The following is a 21,157-nucleotide window of genomic DNA, read 5'->3' as shown; positions in this document are numbered from 1 at the left end:
TCTACAATAATGATATGCTATGGTGTACTAATAACACTGTCATATAATTATTAATGCTTTGTTCTCCGCATCACCGACACTACAAAAATGTACCACTCGCAAAAAAGCGCAAGACAGTCAATGTTCAACTGTGGTGTTTGCAATAAATGACTCGAGAAGGTCTTGTAAATTAATGATTCCTTGTCAGCTGAATCGGTAGCGCTCATACAAGAACTAATCATGATGGAATAGTGGATCTTGGCGATCGCAAAGAACTCTCTCCCTACGCTAATCTAACTATCTAATATCAGTCCTTGGTCAATGGGATCCCTCCTTTTTCCGGGGGTGTGGCAAGCTTATCCAGCTACACTTAAGTTAGCCTGCGCTATAGCAGGTTAGTGCTAATTGATATGTTACTATGGTGATTTATCGAAAGTTGCTTCCACGAACCAAAAAGAGGGGCATTTTTTATCTTAGCCTGAAAATTAGCTCGCTAAACCGCTTAGCGAGCTACGACGAATACCCCCCCCCCCCCACCTAATTATCATGGTGCGAAGTGATTAGACACACAGTTACTGTGAAATGTATCACCGTAGCATACGTTTACCACCATATTGCTACACATTGTGTACCTGAAAAAGAAAATAACGTGTTGGGCCTCCTCTATTACATTTGTCCTGCTTCGCTACTGCAGGCGAGAATGTTGCCGTTATGATTTTTAAATTTCAAAATATGTTATAAAAGTAAGGCATATATGGGGCTTTTTACACCTGGCATTAAAATGTGTCTTGTATCCAGACTGTATCTAGATATGATATAATATTAACCAGATTACATTAACACCTGGTATTAATATACGTCTCTAGTGTCCACATTGAGATCCGATTGCTGTGTCCAGCTCATGTCACATCCTACTCTCGTTTGCACGGGTCCAAAAGAACAAACAACAAAAAAGATTATTGTGTTTGTTTACTTTTCATAACCTCGTTGGTTTGAAACAGTCGTGTGGATTACGTACTTCGGCTCATGTAGTTGTTGTACGTGGTTTGAGAACACAATTGCATTACACTTGTTTTCAATGGGGTCACAATGCATCCCTGAATACTTCTGGAGGTGGTTTGGCCGATCAGATCACAATCCGTCCAATATTCGCCTTGAGTGCATTTCCACCTGTACTTTCATGTGGTCAAGCACCACCCCATTATCCCTCTATGATCATTAGGTAAGCATCAAGATAATACATATTTGTGAACGTAGTGTATATGTTCATGCAAGAAATAAATGGCAAAAATCCGTAATCCTTCTTAAGGCAAACAGAGTCGTCAGACTCTATTGCTCAAAACTGTCATGTAAAGGAATAAAAGTTCATTGATGAGTTAACTTATCACAGGTAGCCAGAAGATGTAGCTGATGAAGTCCTGCAATACTGCACAAGGAGCAGAAACCCTTTCCTGTTGGTTAACAGGAAAGGGTTTCTGCTCCTTGTGCAGTATTTTTGCGTCAGGACAGTTTGTCAACCTTCATCCCTGACAACCACCAAATTAACACAACACCACAAAAGGTAAAAAAATAAATACGATGTCTGCTTTTAAAATAAAGGCTATTCGGAGTTTGTTGTTACTAAGGGCCTAATTTACTAACATTGTGACCGCAGCGCAATCTGCGCCTTTGCCAACCCGCATATAGCGCACGGTATTTTGCATCTTATTTATCAAACAAGAACCTCATCTGAATGTTTCGACGCGTTACCAGCGTAATCAGCGCCTAACCCCGCCCATTAGTGTTATTTAGCGTGCAGCTAAAATAGGGAAGAAAGAGCCTGCGTGTTCCTTCCACCATGGATGATCAGTTCAAATTAGAATTAGAGCTTTTGGTTCACGAGGTTACAGCAAACTAACCCGGGTAAATATAGAAACTCATAAATATTTCTCCATTTCGCCCTTCCGTCCACACTAAAAGTTGTGATCACTTTGAATTCAAGACTGTCTTTTATTGGTGAGCTGATTTTGGGAAATTAAACTTTTCAGCGAACATTAAGTTCCTGGGTTACTATGGTTACCCCTCAGGGTGCCTGTGCAGCTTCATATTAACGAGTTTATGTTCACGAGTTCATATTCACACATATTAACATGAGTTATTCACACACAGGCAACTGCAAACTGTTAAGATGGTTCCCTAAGCTAGAAATAGCTAGGATAGTTAATATCCAGGTTAACTGCTCCATAGCATCCAGTTAAATAGTCTGGTAAGAATACACGACACCCCTTACTTTAAAACGGCGTATTCCAACACTGAAAACCATGCTTTTCAAAAACGCTGCCCTAGGTGGATACATTTGAAAACTGGACTTGTAGTGTGGACAGGGGAAACTGACGTTTTCAGACGGTTGCCATGGCACTGGGGGTTGCTTGCGCTCGAGAGGCTATAACGTCAAAATAAACATGGAAGGTGAAATGAACATGCTGCTCTGTCTCTACAATTTACTTAGTTTAGTTAGTGTACATCGAATTCAAGTACTTTTCCTGAATAGATACGCGTTACTCCTACGCAGAAGGCGAGCACTGTACTCGGTGTGCTTGAACTATGGGTGAAAATACGGTTTAAACCGTATAATGTGCGGCGATTCGGGGTAAGACGTGGCCGAACAGCTAGCTGGTGGGACAATTTTGTATATGCCTATATTAAATGATATATCAAATATAAAAAATAACATTTATGGTGTTCGTATTTTTCAAATTTCTCGCAGGCACATCGTTTTCATTTAGCAGCTGATATGTCATGCTAAAACACCTTTTGTTTCGTTACTAATACATAATTAGGCGCACTTTACACATCTCCTCCCATCTCTTTGCAACGAACACCCACTTTCCCTTATGCCCTCCCAGCAGCGGTAATCTGCGCTTTTACTCAGGTGCGCCTCTTTTGGAAATACAGTTTTATGTCTTTACCCGCAGAAATTACGCCTGAAATGGGCGCAATCGTGTTAGTAAATGAGGCCCTAAGTATGCTAACTAAATGCCTTCATACATTTTCAGTTTGCAACAACGTGACTTAAAGCTGAGTTTGTCTACACCTCGTCCAATATGTTCATATCAGGACAGCTCGTCCACCGCTATCCCTGACTTAACACAAAACCACAATTAAATGAGTTTTTCATTTTATTAAGCAAGCAAAATACCTCCGGACATCAGTGAATTCCAACCATATTGGCAGTGACATGGACGGCTTACTCATGTCATCATCCACGGACGAGGGGGGTAGGATGAACAGTGGCTCATTATCATTTAAAGGAACAGGGTCTCAAACCAAGGGTTCAGGCTGCGGTTGCGAGGCTGGGCGTGGGGCAATTACGTCACCAGATTAGAAAATGTGCGGATTCGGGCGTCCACACGAACACGGATCCACTGGTGGGTTGAAATGTATCCACTCTGGAGACGGGATTCAAAAAGTTCCGGATTCAGTGAACCCGGATTCCGGATTTGTGTGAACGGTAGGCTGATCCGGCAAAAAAATATCCGGATTCAGGCAATCCAGGTTCCGTGTGGACCAGTGTTAATTTTGGCAGCTATTTTAGATTTAGGCTTAGTCTTTAGATTAAAATGCATATTAGTTTTAGTAACATTTAGTCATTTTTATCCTTCTTAGTTTTCGTCGACGAAAACTCAGAACATTTTAGTCTAATTTTAGTCAACGAAAACTCATTACATTTTAGTCTAGTTTTAGTCGACGAAAACTCATTACATTTTAGTCTAGTTTTAGTCACATTTAAAAGTCCATCTTTTAGCCACATTAAACTCCTTTCCTTCCCTTCGCAGGCCCAGGGACCCCCTGTGTTGTGTCTACAACTGCATAATAGTCAAGCTTGCAGTACTTATACAATTAGTCTCTAAGATCCAAATCTCCTAGTATATGCCTACAGCTGAATTCCAATTAATTCAAAGTAAATAATCATTTTAAGGCAATACTTAATTAACAGTATTATCATTAAAGTATAAGAGAATATCAAGTCTAGATTTTGAAGATTCAAATGATGTGATAGCACAATACAATGACTATGCCTACCTGGCCTTAGAGTTAAATCAACCACATATCCTCCATATGAATTGCTGTGCAATCTGATAACCAACAGATTTAGCTAGATGGATAGTTTAGATAGTTGAAAGTGGTGCCATAACAATAACAATTGCCCAAATAGACAAGGATATGTAAACCAATCACGTATTCATTAATATTTTCTTAATTAATGTCATGCGTGGCCTGTCCTATAGCCTATTCTGCAATGAGTTTACTAGCTAGCTCTCGATAGCTATGCTACCTCATCGTTAGCTAGCTAAAAGTTTTGTAGATCATTTGCCAAGGCTAAAGTGAGGCTTCAATCAAAAATTACTAGCTAGCTATCCAAGCTGACACAACCTATACACTCAACTGCCCCTTTGAAGTAAACTCAACGTCGGCTAATATATTCAAATAACTAGTAACATTAGCTAATTATCATTGACAGTTACTAGCTAATTTACCGTGGCATAAATTGAAGGGTTGTGCGCTTTTAGGTGCCTCTTGACGTTTGTTGTGTTCTTCCCAACTATTTTGAAGCCACAAGGTTTCTCTCCTGTTATTGCGGTGCATTGTGTTTTATTAAGTTATAAGTTTTAATTAAAGAGTGTCCAGATATCTATTCTTTTTCTTGAACTTTAGCCATCATATAACGTTAGGGCGTCACTTGCATGTCTGGGCATCTCAGGTAGTGGAGGAGGGATACACAACCTCCCCCTATCCCCCCTTCCTATCTCCACCCGGCCGACCTCAAGCAGATGGGTCCCCTGAATACAGGACCGGGCAACATTCAACCAATGATGTTAGGTGCATGCAAGTTAAGAAAAAAATAAATATTGTGAGTTAGTCAACCACCAACATTTCCGTCACGTCTCGTCAACTAAAGTTAAAATAGATTCAGTCATAGTTTTTATTTTCAAAGATCTGTTTTCGTCACATCTTAGTCTTGTCTTAGTCATGGGAAAAAGGTCGTTAACGCATATTTTTCGTCAACAAAATTAACACTGGTGTGGACGGGGCCTTAGACAGGGTGAGAAGTGTGTGTGGTATTTTGATCAAAGCATGTCACAGACATTTCATTTAGACCCCAAGGAACAGCATCAACCTGTGGAAAATGGGTAGAAGTCTCCTTTGAAATCTACTCAAAACAACAGAGCAGCAGCGTTTCGCGGGATAAGCAACATAGATTTTGCTCAGAGGGAGGGAAGGGGTTAGTTCACAATTCACTTCTCATATTTACACATTTGATATTTCATGATGCCTTACCAGGTGCACAAGCACTGTTGTCATACACACTTAGGTCAAAGAATAAGAGATGAGGAGAGGACATTTTAATTTCTCTTAAGCCGAGCCATGTGTAGAGGCTTTCCAGTTTATCTTGTGAGAGAGTGATTTTTGTAAATTCAAGTGTCATGTTGATGACCTTCACCTTGTTCCTTTTTTCATGCCTTTACCCTGTTTCTGTTTTTGAGATTTGTATTTACACCTACTGTACCTCTAAGTTGATTGCTTCTTTTGAGTTTTTGTCCAGCCCTTGCCTGTACCACTCTAAACTAGGTACGTCCCCAAGACCTGAATTTAAGTTCTTGTCCTTATGGTCCTCACATGGTCTTCACATGGTTGCGTTGCAATGCGTTGATCCGTTATCGTTGACGGATCCCCTTTCACTTTGAATGGGGTGACGTCATCCGTTGCCAAACTGAATTGTGGCTCCGTTGGGTTCCGTTGCGCTGTGTTGCTTGTGGCGAAAGTTGAAAAATGTTTAATGAGTGGCAACATATGCGTCAGCCAATCAAATTGCCTTTCATGCAAATACGACAGCACAGGCACTAGCCAAACAGATTGCGTTTATGTTCACGTCTCAAGAGCGAGAAGCTCCAAAAAAAGATTGCGAACCAAACTCAGTAGATGGTCATATTTGTACCTAAAAGTTGTTTGTTTGACTTTTTTTTGCTAAATAATTATACTTCAAAATCCTATTCTATCAGATCACCTAATTATTGCTGGCATTCATTCAGGTGTGTTTTGATTTATGGTGCACTTTCTATTCCACAAACTAGTGACTCCTATGAACTCTTCTTGTACCTTGAGGCCTACCTGTCTGCTTCCTGAACACCATCACACAATCAGTTAATAGGATGACATTTAAGACATGCACTGTTGACACAGGATGAGAAGTAGCCCAGTAAAATATTGCAGACATTGTCACACAGTTACATATTCCTAATATAATGTTATAATGGATACTTCTCTTATATGGGGCTACATTCTCATCTTACGTTGTTCACTCAACAACCTTCAGGTACTTAACAACAAAACCTCTGCACTTTATGAAATAAATAGAAAACCTATATTATACTATAGAGTCTATACTGTACATAAACATATTAGCCATATCTGCATTTACCAGGGGTAAACCATGATTCAGCAAGTACAACATTCTTTCCCCAAAAGCTTTTAATGTGGAATGATGAAGAGGAAGAAAAATGTAATACATATCTAATCTCTATAACCACAAAAGGGGAAATCATAACAATTATAACAAGTAGTTTATCCTACTCTAAATTCCTGTATGAGCTCAATCTGAATTGAGGCATAAACAGACACCTTGCAGCACCCAATGAGACATATGTTTGGTGGTGAAAAGATCAGCCTCGAACACCAAGCCGACTCCCATGGCATTCCTTCGCATCGAAGTTGTATAGACTGGTGTACGCAGTGTGTTCTATTCAGTAAAAAGGGCAAACACACACAGAAACACACACACAATGAAAACAATGATTTCTCCAATAAAAACATTAAGATTGTATAAGCATTAGGGATGGGCATTTTGGCAGATTTTGGTAAACGTTGAAACCCTGGTGGTTAAGCACGGTTAACTGTGTCACATTTTTTAAAATAGAATAATGCATTTAAATTAAAGCAAATCACCCACAGATTAAATTTGAACTGATTAGTGAAATACCACCTAAAGACTAATACAAATATTGAAATAATAATACTTCAGTGAAACATCACCAAATGCAGCGTAGGTTTACCACTGAGAACTGGGTGAGTGGAAATGGAGACGGTGAAGAAAAAGGCTACATTTGGGAGATTAGCCAACAAAGACATAGGCTACAGCAAAGAAAAGTATGTGTGTATTTAGTATTTTGGGATGTTTTATGCAAAGACGACAGCAATGTTGGGGATAATTGTCAACAATATTGACACAGGATCTAATGAGAAGTAGCCCAGTAAAATATTGCAGGCATTGTCACACTGAGTGTTGCCAATATACAGCTATTTCATAATCTCCCTACTTGTCGGCTGCTTTATAGCCTAATATCCTTGTTGAATTCACGAGAATGTCTAGTGTTTACACTGCGTTTTTTGACCAAAAGGTCGCGTGTGAGACAGAGAGGGCATTCTGTTCTTGCTCTTGTTCTTAAAGTTCTTAAAGACACAGGACATCTAGCAGAGTGTTTCAGACAGAGGGTGAAAAGAGATGTATAGTATGAGAAAAAGAATTGTGTTTTTGGAACAGTGAAGTATGTAAGTATATTCTAGTACACCCAAAAAATAAATGTATGAACAGTGAAAATTAGCATAATAGATCCTCTTTAATATTAGTTATTCGAGTTACAGTCGGGATGAATTAATGCACTTAAGTTTGCTTCGGAGTGGACCCGCACATCACTGGTAGACATACAATAATTCTTGTCACGTGATATATCGGTTTTATTGGTTATTTAAACATTTTTCGATCCCTATTAAAGAGTTAGGGATTAATTTACGTTCAACGTAAACCCATCCCTACGTGCCCATCCCTAATAGCCATATGCAAAAAAACAGCTTAGTTGATTGTGTACCTGTAATTTGAGGCGGTGCGATTCTATTGGAATGACTTTGAGGATGGGAAGCTGGACCACCAGCACTTTAGGTTTACTCCTAATCAGACAGCCCTTCTCCGTGTCCCAGTCTGCTCCTTCAAGGTATAATCCAGACACAAAGCAACCTGAGAAGAAACCAGAGAACCAAATGTTTGTCTGTATATTTGAATTTCATCCATGTGTATGTGCATGTTTGTCACCCAGCTGTGAGATTTAGAAGACAACCTGTGAAAATATACAGTATGTGAATCTGCAGGTTTATGAGTGCGCATACCCTGTCCCGGTCTCTCATTGACCTCGTCTGGGCTGCAGTGCTGAGTGACCTGTGTGTAAAGAGTGGACCGGTCCAGTGGCCAGCCATTCTTCCTGCACGTGGCCTGCACCATTGCTGTCAGGTATGACTCTGGTATATGTAGGCCTGACAGCCACATTACATTGGGCTCCCCTTCATTCACCTACAAACCCAAAATCACTTCAGTTTCACAAAATGTCCAGCTGAAGTCAAAGCAGAGGAGCCGTTTGGACATTGATCATGATCTTCGAGTAGCTCTATCTACCATCATTCCAGATATTGAAACTCTTGTCAAGAGTAAAGTGTATCCAAATTCTTTCATTAGTGGCCCTTAAACAGACTGTTTAGAAGGCCTACTCCAAGATACTCAAGATAGAAAATTATCATTCAATTCATATTCATCAGGATCAATCAGTTGCAATGTTCATACAGTTGCCTATGCCTATTCCGGAAGATATTGGTATGTGCCCAGGATAAATAATGAATCAGTAGATACTCCAAACTCTGAATGGCTTCTGAAAATAAAACTACCTTAAATCCACTAAGGAAGAACATTTTCAAACAATAACTCAATAACTCTCTCACCCAGGTGATGTACTGCTCATGCCGTCTCTTGAAGTGAATCATCCAGTTGCCCAGAGACTTGAGGGTATCAGGTGCCAGTTTTCTCCAAATGGCAGGGATCTGTCCATTGAAGAGAGCACGTGCCACCTCATCCAGCTCACCACTCATACCCACCTCACCAGCCAGAGCCTGACAAAGAGAGAGAAGATGAACATGTCACCAACAATGTTTTGATACTCCACAGCAGTGTGATGACTGCATTTATACATTTGAGTCCTTACTTGCATGCAGCAAGCCCAATCCCTCAGAAAACCCTTACTGCGTATTTGTAGGGATAATAGCACAATACCAGGAAATGGTTAGACATATATTACATATACATATTACATTCATCACTAAGACTTGACTGATTGTGAAGCTGCAAAGGTACAGTAAACTTGTTAAATCTATTTGAATGATTGCACTAGAAATGACTGAATGTGTAATAAATGTAATAGATTATCTAATACAGACAGCCATTTAACTGTTCATATGAATAAAGTTTCTGCAACATTTCGTGCTTCTTATATACCCAAGACTTTGGAAAATCCCTTCAAGTGACTAAAATAGTTTGCTGCGGCGCTGTCATGGCAAAAGGTGTCCAGGCGCCTATAGGGGTCCGGGTGATGTAATATTGGCTTTCGAACGACTCTTGAGTGACAGTTGCTTTACCAACGCTAGCATTACGTCACCCGGACACTTTTTTGGAAGTGATAGACTTGCGCTGCATTAAATATCTCAATAACGCGATTTACCACAGAGCATCTCGCATTATACTTTGCTACCTGAGACCAGCTTGCCTGCATTTCACCTGTAATAAACCAAGCAAAATGTGCTTGATGTTTGACTGTGTTTGGAAAGTTGTTGACTCGCTAGTTTGTTATAGTATCAAAGTAATCACATTTCAACAGGTTTCGCCGCTAGCATCTTGTTAGCGATTAATAATAATAATAATACATTTTATTTCACAGCGCCTTTCATGTCACTCAAGGACGCTTTACAATTTAAAACAGGAGCAAACAAATAACAAAACAATTAAAATTAAAAGTGCAAGTAAAAACAGCATGGCAACTACAGTGAAAATGCAATCCTGAAAAGGTGGGTTTTGAGAGAGGATTTGAACTGAGGGAGGGAGTCAATGTTTCGGATGTCAGGTGGGAGTGAGTTCCAGAGTTTGGGAGCAGAGCGGCTGAAAGCTCTGCTCCCCATGGTGGTTAGCCGGGCAGAGGGGACAGTTAGGTGGATGGAAGAGGAGGATCTGAGGGAGCGGGTGGAGGTGGCAGTGTGAAGGAGGTCAGACAGGTAAGGAGGGGCAAGGTTGTGGATGGCTTTAAAAGTATGAAGAAGAATTTTAAAGTTGATACGGAAGTGAATTGGAAGCCAGTGGAGTTGCTGTAGGATGAGGATTGATGTAGGATTGATTAGCAATTCCTTCGTTGTGTTGCTTTAAGAAAGTCCTTAATGTGTTGTGATTATTAGACATATCTGACGGCACCCACGATTACGTTTTCACAAAACAGGGAATTGTTTGCACCACCTTTAACTATAGAGCTCATCGGAGGAATTGCTAATCGCTAACGAGATGCTAGCGGCGAAACCTGTTGCAATCTGCTTACTTACAGGATACCGGCAGGCAGGCGTAGCTAAAAACTACTTCATAGTTAAGGCACAATATTAAGCGACTAAAAAGTAGCTGATGGCTTTCGAACGACTCTTGAGACTCTCTGACTGATAAAGTCAGTTACGTAGTGTCCGGATACTTTTTGGCTAACAGTCAGAGAGCCTCAAATGTCGTTCAGAAGCCATCAGCTACTTTTTAGTCGCTTAATATTGGCTGCCGGTCTCCTGTAAGTAAGCAAGTAGGTTTAGCCGCTAGCATCTCATTAGCGATTAGCAATTCCTCCGTTGTGCGACAATATTAAGCGACTAAAAAGTAGCTGATGGCTTTCGAACGACTCTTGAGACTCTCTGACTGATAGCCAAAAAGTGTCTGGGTTACGTAGTGTCCGTTTAGGCACAATATTAAATGACTAAAAAGTAACTGATGGCTTTCGAACGACTCTCTGACTGATAGCCAAAAGGCGTCCGGGTTACGTAATGCTAGCGTTGGTATAGCAACTGTCACTCAAGAGTCGTTCGAAAGCCATTATGACGTCGCCCGCACCCCTTTTGGCGCCCGGACACCTTTTGCCATGACAGCTCCATGGGCAATTACTTTAAAAGGACACAGATTGCCAAGTCCTATTGGATATAACTCATAGAGGTTCTTGGAAGGATGTTTGAGGGTGAGTGTAGTGGAGGACACAATTGATGCTTTGTTCTGTGCGTCATGATGAATAAGCATTTTAACTAAAGTCAAACTAAAGACATAGGTGGTTGCCTAGGGCGCCCCTCATTTAATTTTTTTGCTGGGCAGAGTTTTTTGCGCCCCCTTTTATATCTCCAACCAATATTTTGACATGAAAAAAAAAATCTAACATAAGGGAAAAATGAGTAAAAAATTGAGAGAGGAAGGGGTACTTGGTGTTGTCAGAACATGCTAGCACATTGAGGGGTAAGGTTTGAGTGTGTGTGTCCAAGCAACGTCGACGAAAGAAACTATGAAGAGGCAAAAGCCATCCGTGGCGCAATTAAAAAAGAAGAGAAATGTGCCAAGAAGAAAGGTAAATCCTTAAATCCTGTTCTTAGCCAAGAATGAATCCCAGATAAGAAAACTTTCATGAATGCTAGAATTGCCCCGGCACTTTAATGAAGTTAAAAAGAAAAGATGTACCTTATCATTGAAAGCCTTCCTACTCCCTGTCACATAGTTCTTTAAGGATTTTACAGAGGCGGGTATATAAAAAATAATATGTCCATTTATTATACATTATACAAAAAAGGCATGATTAAAATATTGAGGGCCATCCAGTCATAAATTACACCAGGGGCGCACAGATGAAGCCAATAGCAACAAATATCTTAATCATTGCATAGCACACCCATTAAGTAGGACAAACATGATGAGGAATACTGGTGAAAATCCAAGTACTGTATTGTCAACTTTAGCGAATGGATTGTATGTAATGTTGCTCGTTAGCTAATGCTAGCTAGCCAGTGACGTGTGACGTTCCTTGTTATTGCCATTCAGACGAAAACTGTCATCAGGCTATCGTTAGCAAAACATAGCGAAGTTCAGCTGTACCGCAATTTGCATTTTCATCATGAAATTGAAATTTGAGTCATTATAACAACGTTAGTTTTGGTGTAGCGAGCTAGCCAGTTTAATTAGACATGATTGAACTAATCAAGAGCTATGCATCTTGAAATAAATAAAGGTGCAGTACTTAACTGTAGAATTGTTAAGAAGTTTGGATTTTGGGGGGGGGGGCAGGAGTGAAGCTTGCCTAGGGCGCCAAATGTGCTAGGGCCGGCCCTGCCTCTCTGCAAAGACCGTCAAGGACAGGACCATTAAGATGGCAGAAAACATCACCAGTCAACAAATTGCGGACATTAATTCAGCTCCAGCATTCTCCATCGCCTGTGATGAGTCAAGTAATGTCAACGATATTGAACAGATAGCGCTGTTATGCAAGTACGTGAACTCTGATGGGCTGCAGTGGAGTTACCTGAAGGCCTAGCCAGGGGTGTGCCTACATTAACTGTAGCCGAGGTGAGGCACGGCTTCAAAAAGATCAACTCTCGCAAGGCACCTGGCCCAGATGGCATATCAGGGGTTGCGCTGACCAGCTAGCAGGGGTCTTCAGTGACATCTTTAACCTATCCCTCAGCCTGTCTGTACTCCCCACCTGCTTCAAAAGGACCACCATCGTCCCTGTGCCAAAGAACACCAAGGCCATCTGCATGAATGACTATCGCCCGGTAGCACTGACCTCTGTCATTATGAAGTGCTTCGAGCGGCTAGTTAAATAATGAATTTGCTCCTCGCTGTCTCCCACCCTGGACCCTATGCAGTTTGCATACCGGTCCAATAGGTCTACAGACGATGCCATCGCCCTGACTATGCACACCGCCCTCTCCCACCTGGACAAAGGGAATACACATGTGAGAATGCTGTTCATTGACTATAGTTCCGCATTCAACACCATCATCCCCTCTAGACTCGTCTCCAAGCTCGTAGATCTGATACTAAGCACCTCCCTATGCAGGTGGATTTTCGACTTCCTGACGGGGAGGCCACAGGTGGGGAGAATCGATGACCGCACATCATCCACAGTGATCACCAACACAGGCACCTCCAAGGGCTGTGCGCTCAGCCCCCTCCTGTTCTCCTTGTTCGCACAGTTCAAATCGCACCCCTACACATCAACAGACCCGAAGTGGAAAAGGTCAGCTGCTTCAGGTTCCTCAGGGTGAACATCAGCAGTGATCTCACCTGGTCTGCTCACACGGACAAGGTGGTGAAAGCAGCCCGGAAACGCCTCTTCTTCCTGAGGAGACTGAAGAAGTTTGGTATGGAATCAGTCATCCTCACTAACTTTTACAGATGTACTATAGAGAGCATCCTGACTGGTTGCATCACAGTGTGGTACGGGAGCTGCACAGCCAAGGACCGCAATGTCCTACGCAGTGTGGTCAGGTCTGCGGAGTTCATCATCGGCAGGGAGCTCCCAGGCCTGCAGGACATCTTCCACACACGATGCATCAGAAAAGCCGGCAGGATCCTTAAAGACTGCTACCATCCATCCTTTACTTTTTTCCCGTTGCCTTCTGGCAGGTGCTACCGAAGTATTCAGTCTCGCACCCGTAGATTGGAGAGCAGTTTCTTTCCAAGGGCCATCAGGTTTTTAAATGGACGGTGATACAGTCTCGCCACTTCACATGTTACAGTTTCATCTACTGTTTGCACTATCAGTAATATTGCACTACCTGATACCAGGCACACTTGATTTGTCTTTAGGTTAGTATAGGTATATTAGGTTAGTATAGGTTACTATATGTGTATTATATGTTTAGCAGATTGTATTGTATATTTATTTTGTATATTTAGTAGATTTATTATATGTTTATCATATGTGTAATTTATGTTCATATTCTATGTTATGTTATTTTATGTTATGCTATGGTAGGTTGTTGTGCGGTGTCTTGTCTTAAGAATTTCAGTGCTCAGTCTGACTCTGTGTTGTTCTGGCATCTGAAAATAAAATACTTGAACTTGAACACTTATAAGAGCATGTAGCAGTTAAAGCAACATTATGCAGCAATTTGCTCTTTTTGATGTACGTTTTCATGGTACCTAATTTTGGTATCATCTTCAAATGCATTTTTTATATTATACGGTCATGTTAACGACAGATGAACATGCCTGTCATCAGAATCAGAATCAGAATCAGAATTCTTTTAATGGCCAAGTATATTTACATATACAGGAAATTATCAGGAAATTATCTTTTATTCCCACTAGACGTTCAGGCTATGTATATGTGGTTCTCGAGTCCAAGATGGCACACCCCACGAAAGTGTAAGAAAAGCTTTCACAACGCTGCTAACTACATCTCCAAGTCTATGTGCAGTTAAATCACAGGGCTGTTGTGCACATCATTGTAATAATGTGTGTTGTCTCTCAATACTATCCAATATCCGAGGCAATGATAATACCAATAACAGTTCACACATACTGTAGGTCAATATCCATTGTTGGTTGACTCACCCGTTGCAGCTCCGCCAGTGAGCGCCACATCCGGGCGATGAGCTTGTTAAAGCGCTCCAGCTCCTGCAGCAGCACCACCGTAGTAGGAGACACCTCCAGGCCATACTTTTTGCGTGTCACATCCATGTCGAACACTGAAGGCAGCTTGCTTTGAATGTCCCGTGCCACCTGGCCAATGTACTCGTCACGACTAATGCCTCCACCAGAATCACCTTCATACAGAGCAGAAAGGGGAGTCAATGTGGGGTTCACTTGACATGCTCCTGTTAGATAGCAGATTTAGGAAAAAACATTTCCCCACAACTTCCCTTAATGCAAAATATAGAAGTTAGGTCACACATCAGTAATCAAGCGACCCTTTCAACTCCAACTTTTTTTGGAAACTTAAAAATGCCACATTTTCTGTGGAAACATATATTCTTATTCATTATGTAAGTTGCAAAATGTATAAAAATATAGTTACACTCTAAAAAGGATTTAAAATAATGATGGCCACTTATTTTGATTTCTACAATTGTTTTTTTTCATCAAAAGAATTCCCCATTTGCAGCACTTATACCACTAATATATAACACTTATTTTCCAGATACAAAAGCCATATAATGTGAAGTGCAAACATGTTCCAAAGCCCACACATACACATGTACTACAGAGACACAGCTAAATATCACAGAGAATAATAGGCAAGATTAAAGAGGTATGTCTTAAGATCTTGCTTAAAGGTTTCCAAAGTTTCAGCCATTCTTAGGTCCCCTGGCAGAGTATTCCAAAGGCTGCATGCATGTAGTTACCATAAAACCTTTCATGAGGTTTGTTGTTTGTTTGTTGCTTTTCACACTGACGCTGTTATACTTCTCAAAGCATTTCTTTAACCATTACCACAGCTTTACTGTATTAGAACTGGCTAAAAAGTTATTAATAAAGAAATAAAACACACTATAGAGCACTCTTATTTACTATTGCTTAATTGCTTAATAGCTGCATATCACATCAATTATAATTAGTCTCTCTCTAATGATATATTGCAAAAATATACAGTATAGCTCTGTCCAGCTTTATATGGACATACAGCATATTCAATGCTTTGGATCTCCTTAGAAACACTTTGTTATACATCAAATGTACCAGTTTGGGGCTGCAGTTCTATCAGGTGAGTCCACATATCTCGCGCAGCCTGGGAATAGTACCCAATCTCTGCATTCGAATGAAGTCCAAACACTTCAGGGGTGTTTGCCAGAGGTAGAATCTCAATCTCTCCTGAAAAGGACACATTACAATGAGCATTACTAAACAAATATATAGTACACACATATCACACACTGTGAAAAACTGTTTATGCAAAACACAAAAACATATTTTTTACCATTATACATAGAATGGCTTACTTTATTCTTCTAAGATTTGTTCTACATACCAACATAGTTATCCTTTGGTCCATCTTCAGGTATCTTATAGTCCACGTTCTTATTGTGGAAAAAATGGAAGGGCTGAAACTTGTCAAAGATGAAATCTCCCAGATATTCATCCATGTAGACTGAAAGAATCCTGCGGTCAAAGCTGTCGATACACCTTCCTCCATACATTACCTAAAGGAGCAGCGCATACATCAAACATTTGAAATTAGTTTGAAAGTTACAGTTTATTTATCCTGAATCTCACTAAACTCAGAGGGCAAGGCTGCCATAAACTGACCTCTCCTATAAGATATTTAAGGCTTCCCCATGGAATCCTGGTGTCTCCTTGGATATGGGCTTTTGTCAGGTATGTGTTAAGGATCTCCATGCACACCTGAGGAGAAAGGAATATGAACATGAGTATGAATGAGGTTGAGCTAAGGAGAAAGGAATAAGAACATGAGTATGAATGAGGTTGAGGTTGAGGTTATTATGACATGTCACATGTGTGAGCAAAACGGAATTCCCTCACCAGGAAGTCAGACTCATTGAAGTCATAGGGCACGTTCCAGCCAATCTTTCCATACTTGCGGCGTTCCTGCACAACAGCATGGAAAAAGGACAGCACATACACCAGGCTCCGGAATGCTGGATGTTCACAACTTTGCAGAGTTTCGTAAGAGATCTTAAAGAAGGTGGCACGCATGTTCAGCTTCAGACCATTGGGTGGCTCGGTCACAACCTTCAGAAATGAAAATACAACCACACTTTGATCACAACCACTACAGAAATACTGCCTTGCTACTAACTTCCTGTTAAACCACGGATCAAAAATACATTTCCAACCATTAAACTGTTTACTGCCAGCTTGGGCGGGATCAAAAGTATCTCAGATCAGAGAAATGGTCTCAGCACCAGTAGATACACTCTGAGTTTTAGAAAATAACTTGGGAACACAACCCCTGTGATGGGGTTACAGGTGTTACACTGGTGAGACGGTGAGATGTTTGAACCACTGGCATAGCCATGGGGGCCTCCCAAAGAGAAGGTTCTAGATGGCCCAAGAGGTTCTAGATGGCGCAAGAGGTTCTAGATGGCCCAAGAGGTTCTAGATGGCACAAGAGGTTCTAGATGGCGCAAGAGGTTCTAGATGGCGCAAGAGGTTCTAGATGGCGCACAGCGCAAGTTGACATGTGAATCAAGCCTGCATCGTGTGACAATTAGTAAACAATGCAAGCCCAGGGGGGCACTGTGGCGCGAGCCAATAACCCGGGCTACAATGCCCGCGGGGACACAGGTTCGATTCCGGCCTGCTGTCATTTCCCGATCCTCTCCCCACTTCTTCACTCCTCCTCACTTCCTGTCCAAAATACTTCACTGTCCTATCCAAATAAAGGCTAAAAAGCCCATAAATAAATCTTTAAAAAGTATCAAAATGAAACAGAGGTCACTGTTAACTTCACATGGTTTCAAAAAACCTAATTTGATGACCGTACAGATACAACGTAAAAGAGTCCCTTCATATTCATATATTTACTATACACATCCCACTGCTTAGCTCCTCTGTGGAGGATCGAATCTAGAAGCAGAGCAACCATGCTCACAAGAAGACTAAACAGTCTCACGTTGCTGGTGTTTGAAAGGGAACTTACACAGACTTTGGAGTTTAATGAATAGGCTGTGTCCCAATAAAGTTTCATGTCAGCATAATTAGGGGAAATGTTGTGTAAAGGCCAATAAGCCATTCCTAATTCAGCAGATTCAGTTCTACTCTTGCCTACCTGCTGTCTATTGGAGACCTGTTTTGGGTTAATTTGATAATCCTAGGTAAAGAATACTCTGCTGTGCCATTTAAAATAACCATTAAATGAATGGATTGTATAATGATGGTTATGAAGAGCAATATTATGGCTATGGCTATGATGGATAGTACTAGTTTCGTGGAGGTGCATATTAGTCTAGCAACACCATAGTGTCTGCTTTACAAAGGTGCAGTTTAGCGTCATTAGCCGACTGTGTGTTGTAGAAAAAATAGATATGTGGCACACTCAGTTTTTCTGAGCCACCCTCAGTCTTTTTCTGGATACGCTAGTAGTTTGAACAAAGAATGTGCAGAAACAGAAAACAAGAAAAATGAAATAGAATAACTATACAAAGGGAGGGGAACGCATAATCCATAAAGCTATGTTTATGTTCTTCAAAAGGCAATGCTTGCTTTTACAAGACAAAAAGCCTATCTCTCTCTCTGACAGTATGTGACAGGCCCAAGATATTCCTTTTCGGCTCCACAGACATCCCCAGTCTGTGACTGAGTGAAGGCACAGGCACAGTGTTCATTCAACACATCACAGAGACTGAGGGAAATGATCAGTCTCTGGAACTCCAGAAGGGTTGGAAGTCCAGTTCTTTGCTCCAGCGACACAAAGAGCCTTATTAATAAAGCAAAACCCTGAATTATGGAACATAGGTGTACCCCCCTCTGGTGTCTTCCCTGTGTTATCATTTACTAAAACCAGCACTAGGCCACATATAAGAATGCATACAATTATACAAGGGAAATCACACCACAGATGCCTGGCTCCTAAAAATATACAAATGCAACATTTGCCTTCATTGGCCTTGGGCCCTAATAATAATACAATAATGAGGTCCAGGTTACTACAAGCTCTATTTTGATCTCTATTGACCTAAAGGAGATGTGGAAGGCTGTAATGAGATCATACAATAGTATACATGTTTCTATACGAGAATATGTTTAACCTTAAGGGACTTCTGCAAAATCCCAATGGGGAAATCCTTGATTGGGTCAGTGGTAAGCCAGAGCCGAAAATCAGGATGGGGTTTAGTGATCCTCTCCAGACCTTTCTCCAGATCCTTAAGCCACTTCACCATCAGGTGGCAATTCTGCAGCATAAGCCAATGGCCACGTGATACAGCTGTCTCCAGCAACTGCAGCGCCATCTAGAGGGCAGACAAAACATTGAAAGTCAACATACATGTCCATACGAGCAGCTGCTCTGTAAACTGTGAATAACTTAAAATAATGTATAGGTATACAGTACCTTCTCTTGGCCCTGTCCCATGGCAAGGAACTTGAGCCTACTGCCCCCAAAACCTGATCGCTCAGCCAGCTTCATCAGATCACTGGCTGGCTCCGACCCTGGGCTGAGAATAAAGACTATGGGCGAGTTTGGAGAGCTCTGTTCATATATAGCCTCAAAACTGATTACAGGGGGCTGCACATACCTGGTTGGAAAGACAGAGAGGAATATTGATGGTGTGAATATCTGTATCCTTACGTGCATGCATGCACTATGTGTATTATCTGATTGTTTGCTTGATTTTGTACAGTTTTGTGTATGTTCACTCTTACTTTTCTCCCATAGCAACAGTGACATAGTCACTAACTGCACGGTAGACGCGGTCTATACGAAAGCAGCGTAGAAGAAGCAGCTTCTGGAAGGGTGCCAGGGTATCCTTGTAACTCATTGGGTAGGGGGCCTGCTCCAGGATATCCAAATCACACCACTGTGGCAGAAGAAAAGCAGGAAGCTAAGGCATGAGAGACAATTTCATTAGGTGCTGTAAAAGTCCACTATGTAACCTTGATACCAATAAATGACCCCTCAAAAGAAGTAGAGAAAACTATGTGGTTATCATTCCCCTTATTCAGCTTGCATCCATGTTGAAAACCAAAACGAGGCTAGGGGATATGATCCTAAACTGGAAGTTCCCCTGAACAGTAGGGTGACCAGACGTCCTCTTTTGCCCGGACATGTCCTCTTTTCGAGACCTAAAAAATGCGTCCGGCAGGGATTCCAAAAACGTCCAGGACTTTGCCTCGTCGGATATTTGTGTTTCTCTGGGTCTTTCACAAACAACTGTTTACACTCTTACAAGGTTTGGAAGGGGGTATCTCCCTTACGTTCCACCTTCTTGCGCAAGCTCTGACTGTAGAGAGAACTGTCATTGGTCGACCGCCCTCTCAGTGATGCACGATAATTATCCTCCAAATACGATTATTTTGAGCATTTGGTACGATACGCCATTTCCAATCTGGCAACACTGAGCACCTTGCAGCTTCCAGTAGTTGCATTGTTGACAAAAGCACATGACATCTGCATGCCAAAACTTCGTCGCGGGGGAGGGGGCTGGGTCCTCTGCATGTGAAATAGATGTTAAAACTTCGTCGCGGGGGAGGGGGCAGGGTCATCTGTATGCCCCCCGCGCCAGATCCAGTATACACTACCCCGCCCCCCCCCCTCTGCGACAAAGTGTCCTCTTTTTTTACAAACTCAAATCTGGTCACCCTACCCAACAGTGACAGAGTGGGAGGAACAGGCATCAGTCATCATGGCAGTGCCTGTGTGGACAACAAACCGTTGCTCTCTACAAGAACTCACAATGCAAGAAGTTGAAAAATGGGTGCAAGATTTCCCGGGCTGAAAGGCTAGTAACTGGATCGAGGAATATGTGCACGACGTGGAAGGAAAGCCATGGATGGTGACCGCCTTTGCTGGGTTCAACATTTGAAAGTTAGCTTGTTGACTAGCTAATAAACTGTAACTGGAAGCTAACCTTTAATCAGGGTTCCCACAGATATGGAAATCCTGAAAAAGTCATGGAAATATACAATTTACAAATCACAAATTTCCAGGCCTGGCAAACTCAAGATGGTTGGTGCTTGTGAAGATGACTCATGCGAGTGTGGTGCTCAGCATACTATCCCGCACTTCCTTCAGGAGTGCCCGATCTTCAAGCCACCCACTGGGCTAGACGCTCTCCTTGCTCTTGACCACGCTACCACTAAGTGGCTGGGGGATGCAGACATCCCAGTCTGAATCGTGAAAGATGAAATGATATGAACAGCGACAAGTGAAAATGGGTGGGAACCAGTGACATCTCTGACATGGAAAGCGTTGTGGAGCACAATAAACTCTGTGTGGGCAGCATCCGACTCGTTATTGACACTACACACAAACCTACTTGCTCAGTGGATCTAAACACAAAACGCACCTCATCAGTGAAATCACAAATGCACACATTAACATAACAAGGCACAAGAGTTATCAAGCAGTATACAATCATTGTGGTCTGCAACTGTAATAACACATCCGATCCAAATCAATATTTCAGGGCAGGGAAACCCATGGCTTTCTGAGCCTTAACCTACAGCCAAAATAACACGCCTTGTAATAATACAACTCATAATGCCACTTGTAATAACGCATCTTTCATCTGGGAAAACTTGTCAATAACTTTTCTGTCACCAATCCAGGAATGCATTTGCAATTGAAAGCATAGCAAGCCTAGT

General features: G+C 41.6%; 1 protein-coding gene across 1 annotated transcript in view; it reads right to left on the bottom strand.

Moving 5' to 3' along the window:
• Positions 1–6,355: 6,355 nt before the first annotated feature.
• dnah10 (dynein axonemal heavy chain 10) overlaps positions 6,356–21,157 on the bottom strand; it is an 83,560-nt gene continuing 68,758 nt past the window's right edge. The window contains 12 exon segments of the mRNA XM_042708187.1: positions 6,356–6,757; positions 7,884–8,029; positions 8,179–8,359; positions 8,782–8,949; positions 14,450–14,661; positions 15,575–15,706; positions 15,864–16,035; positions 16,142–16,237; positions 16,376–16,585; positions 18,604–18,804; positions 18,906–19,089; positions 19,217–19,371. Of these exon segments, the coding sequence (XP_042564121.1) occupies positions 6,611–6,757; positions 7,884–8,029; positions 8,179–8,359; positions 8,782–8,949; positions 14,450–14,661; positions 15,575–15,706; positions 15,864–16,035; positions 16,142–16,237; positions 16,376–16,585; positions 18,604–18,804; positions 18,906–19,089; positions 19,217–19,371 (2,004 nt within the window). The 3' untranslated portion in view covers positions 6,356–6,610.

This window comes from Clupea harengus, chromosome 7, assembly GCF_900700415.2.
Source record: "Clupea harengus chromosome 7, Ch_v2.0.2, whole genome shotgun sequence".
Taxonomy (NCBI): domain Eukaryota; kingdom Metazoa; phylum Chordata; class Actinopteri; order Clupeiformes; family Clupeidae; genus Clupea; species Clupea harengus.
The sequence above is the reverse complement of the archived record's forward strand: the minus strand, read 5'-3'. Positions and strand labels throughout refer to the sequence as shown.